We start from the raw sequence: 4,028 nt of genomic DNA on the forward strand, positions 1-4,028 counted from the left end.
TCAGACGCAGCCACACTTCCTGGCAGAATGCTTCTTCAGCGTGTGATACACCACGTTGTCGTCCAAGAAAGACAAGTCGTCGTCGAAAGCGATTGGTCGACAGCAGGTGCGAGAGGGCGTGTCCTTATTCAGCTTCTTGTTGTGTGTGAGGTTATTGAGGATTTTGTCATAGTTGGTCTCCGCCTCCGCACAGGGGCCGCTGCAGTACCGAAAGATCAGCTCCTCTTTAGTCTGGTAGCCAAGCCCCAAGTCCGTCACGTTGAGGTGGACCTCCTTTAGCAAGCAGCCTCGAGTCTGCACCGATATCCTGTCCCTCCCTCTCTCGCCTCGCCCTCCTTTGCCGCCTCGACTCCCCCCTCGCCCGCGACCCCGCCTTTTGTCTCCATGTCCTCGACCCTCTCCTCTCGAGCCCCCCGTGTTTGCTGCTCCCCTCTGTCTCTGCTCCCTCCGTCCTCTGGAGCCCCCTCTGGGATCCGACGACCTCCGGAGTCTGCCAATGGTAGCCTCGATAAAATCCATTACATCATCAAACTGCTCTGGATAGGGACCTGCGATGTCATCTGAAAGATACAGAAGCAACAGATTTACTTACTGGTCTGCTTTTTAAATAACAATGTCAGCACTGACATGGAGACCATAGATTAGCTTTCTCAGAGGTAACCTCAACAGCATGGTAATCAATGATTAACTGCTTTGAAAGAATGTACCAGGATGAAATAAAACTTTTAATATCTCTGTAGGGACAAAAAGAAGCAAACATAATAAAACAAAAGATGTTGCACAACCTAAAATTTCAGCAAGAAAGCATCTTTGTAATAAATTATCTTAAAAATGACGTTCACATCATATCATGTTAGATTAGACTAAAAGCAAACAAATGGCACTATATCTTTGGTATTTAGGAATATCACAAAGGCATTAATTACTTAAGAGAAAAGTGGGCTCAGTAGCTTTCTTAATGAGAGTGAGCTGAGAAGATTGATACCTGTCATGTATATGTTTGCTAGATTTAAAGCTAACACTGTTAGCGTAGCTTAGCACAAAGATTGAAAACTGAGGAAACAGCCGGCCTGGCTCGGTCCAACTGTAACAAATTCTACCTCCTCTTGAGATCACTGATTGTTATATCTTCCCTGTTTAAATCGGTACAAAAGCGTAAAGTGTAAAAACAGTTTTTGTGCTAAGCTACGCTAAGCTAACTGGCTGCAAGTTGTAGCCTTTTATTTAACAGACAGACAAGCAAGTGGTATTGATCTTCTCATCTTACTTCATTGTAAACCAAAAAGTGAACTTCTTTCCTAAATTGTAAACGTTTCCTTTAAATATATGTAGCGTGCAGAATTGAATAAATCAGCAACTACCAAACAAGTTAAACAAACCATCCAGACCCGAGCCACAATGTGTGCAGAAAAGAACAGCGTACACTGTTGTTGACGTACACATTTATAGTCAGCCAGCATATGCTCTTGTGCTGACACAAACGCAGACAATGTCCATAAATACTGTGAAATGTGCAGATGAGAAACGGTGCATGCTGATTTATAGATTAGTCTCAGGCGGAGGAATGCAGAAAACAGTCCAGAGTTGCTCATATGGACGTGCAGGTGCCCTGCTGTAACTCCTTCCAAGATGGCTGTCGGGGGATGAGTTGGAGGCTGAAGGTCAGAGGGTGTTGTCAAGTCCGTTTTGAGAATTGTTGTTGTCAGAGAAGAAGAAAAACTTGCTCATCTGTAATGACGGGATGTGGGCAGGCTTGATTTTGCACACGGCCGCCATAAGGTTTCAATCTCCTGAGAACCTGAGCCGCTAAAGGTTGTTCAGCTGTGCAGCTTCATTAACCCGCTTTGCTTTCACACACCAATTGCCTGTATTGATACAGTAGGCAAGGAGCAATTACACCACCAATAGAGAGGTTCTCTTTCAGTCATTTGAACCTCTCTTGGATGTAATTTCAGAACGCAGGGACTTCAAAGGCCAAATAAAAGGAAATCATATGCTCTGAGTCATTTAGACGGAGCAGATTGAAGTCTGCTCGAAACTGAAAACACGCACCAGCACAGCTCTCCGCCATCTGCTGCGAGGAGCAGCAGAGGGCTGACTGAAAGGCCCGGACCCTCCTGTGTTACATGTTGATTCTATTACGGAGTATCGTCCCTCCTACTTAAATGCCTGCAGGTCTGGCAGCGACGTACAGAATCATGAAGACATATTGTTCTGAAATGAATCAATTAGTCCGACTCTAATCGCATTACCCGCGAACCTCTGCGCACGTGAGAGTCTGACTGTAGCCATGGCGTTGAGGTGCGATGTCTGGCAGGTGGTGTTGCGGATAACAAGGCCTCTCCATTGCAGTGTCACCTATCTCTATTCTCTTTTACCTGCTCCCCTGGCAGCGCACAGGCTATCTGATCCGCCTGCGCTCCACAGCTGATTGGGCCGACGCTCGTGTATCAGGTGAGCCTGGGCCAATCTGTTTAGACACACCTGCCCTTTGATTTAGACACCTTCTATTGTGTGTGCGCTGACAGGCGGGGTGGCTACAGTGTGCACCTGCTGACAGAGTGGACCGGTGGTGGAAAATGGAGGGATTTGAGGTGCAGATTGTTCCAGAAGTTAGCAGATTTGATTATTTGAAATAAAACAGCCAGATCTGACAAAGAAAAAATCATGTAAGGGAACATATAACTCTTTCTGGATGCTGGATGTCTTATACACAACATCCAGTTTTTCTGACATTACACGTAAACTTATCCCGCCTTGGCACTATCGTGCTTACACTATTAGTGCATAGTTAATGGTGTTGGGTTACAGAGCAGATCAGTGATGTCAAACAGAATACGAGGTGGCAGCACAAACATTCGTCCAAATGTTCCATTCCTTATCTAGTTCTTGGCCGCGTCTCCTTCGGCGTGAAGATGATACAGTGTCACGTTGATCCAAACAAAATAAATTCCTGCCCACTGTCGCTGTTAAAGCGAACATAAACACAGAACTCTCGCTTGATGCTTCAAACTTTCCGGCTGCTCACCAGCCACCCGTCTGGCCCCCTCTGGAAATTCTTGTGACCTTGTTCACACTGAAAGGCGGCATGATTTCTGACTTTGGGCAGACGGGTAAAGGTCACGGGTCTCTGGGTCGAAGGGAGGCAGAGGTGAACGTAAACAAACAGAGGAGGGGAAATGCAGTCGAGCTGTCCTTGCTCTTTTTTTTTTTTCACGCTGCTGGCTTGTTTTGACATCAGTGTGATGTAACCCACAGCAGCAATAAAACACAAATTAAGATCTGCCTGCTGATAACCTGCTTGTCTGTGAAGCTTATCAATGTAGGACTCTTCACTGCTGGCTCAACCCACCGGCTATCAGGTTGCGTGCTGTTGTTCAAGTGTGATAAAGGTTTCTAAACATTGATGTGCTGCCTTTGCAGTGCATGACAGGGAGATGAAACCATGTTAGAGCTCAATTTTTCCTACATGATTAAAGCATTAGTTGCTTGTATGTAAAGCAGCACATGTCTAAAGTTTGACCCCCCCCATGCTGTCTCCTTACATTGATCCTCCATTGAGATCTCCTGCAGGTTGTGGTCTTCGCGCTGGAACGTGGGCTCGTCCTCCTCCGCAGACAGGGGCGCCGGATCACTGTAGCTGCTGGGGAAATAAGTCCTCTTGGCTGGGTAAGTGTTTGGGTAGAGAGGCCGTGTAGCGACAGAGCTCAGGAGCAACAAACACGTGGCCAAAACATCCCATAACTTCATCTTAGACTCAGTTCCGATAAGGAAAGCTGCAACAAATAAAAAAGATGGAACATTTGAAATAAGGAGACAAAACATGAGAAAGTAAAAAATATATAAATAATAATATTTCAACACTCTCACAGTCCAGACAGAATGTAGGCCAGCTCTTGTTTATAATGAAGTCAGCAAAGTGTTTGAAACAGTTTGGACACCCCTGACTCATTCTGTATTAATAACTGTGTCATCATCTCAAGAGGCTCATTTGATCCTCACTTTGTCTCATAGTGGGATTTGTTGTA

The 4,028-nt window shown here is 45.6% G+C and overlaps 1 protein-coding gene across 1 annotated transcript; it reads right to left on the reverse strand.

The window, feature by feature from the left end:
- On the reverse strand, window positions 1-3,750 carry gdnfa (glial cell derived neurotrophic factor a). The gene is made up of 2 exons (XM_069673814.1): window positions 3,546-3,750; window positions 1-560 (listed from the first exon to the last, which is right to left on the reverse strand). The coding sequence occupies exons 1-2, from the start codon at window positions 3,748-3,750 to the stop codon at window positions 1-3; spliced, it is 765 nt and encodes a 254-aa protein (XP_069529915.1).
- Between the last annotated feature and the right edge of the window lie 278 nt (window positions 3,751-4,028).

This window comes from Semicossyphus pulcher, unplaced genomic scaffold (genome assembly GCF_022749685.1).
Source record: "Semicossyphus pulcher isolate SPU_LCO1_2020_fin unplaced genomic scaffold, fSemPul1.0.p SCAF_22, whole genome shotgun sequence".
NCBI classification, from domain to species: Eukaryota; Metazoa; Chordata; class Actinopteri; order Labriformes; family Labridae; genus Semicossyphus; species Semicossyphus pulcher.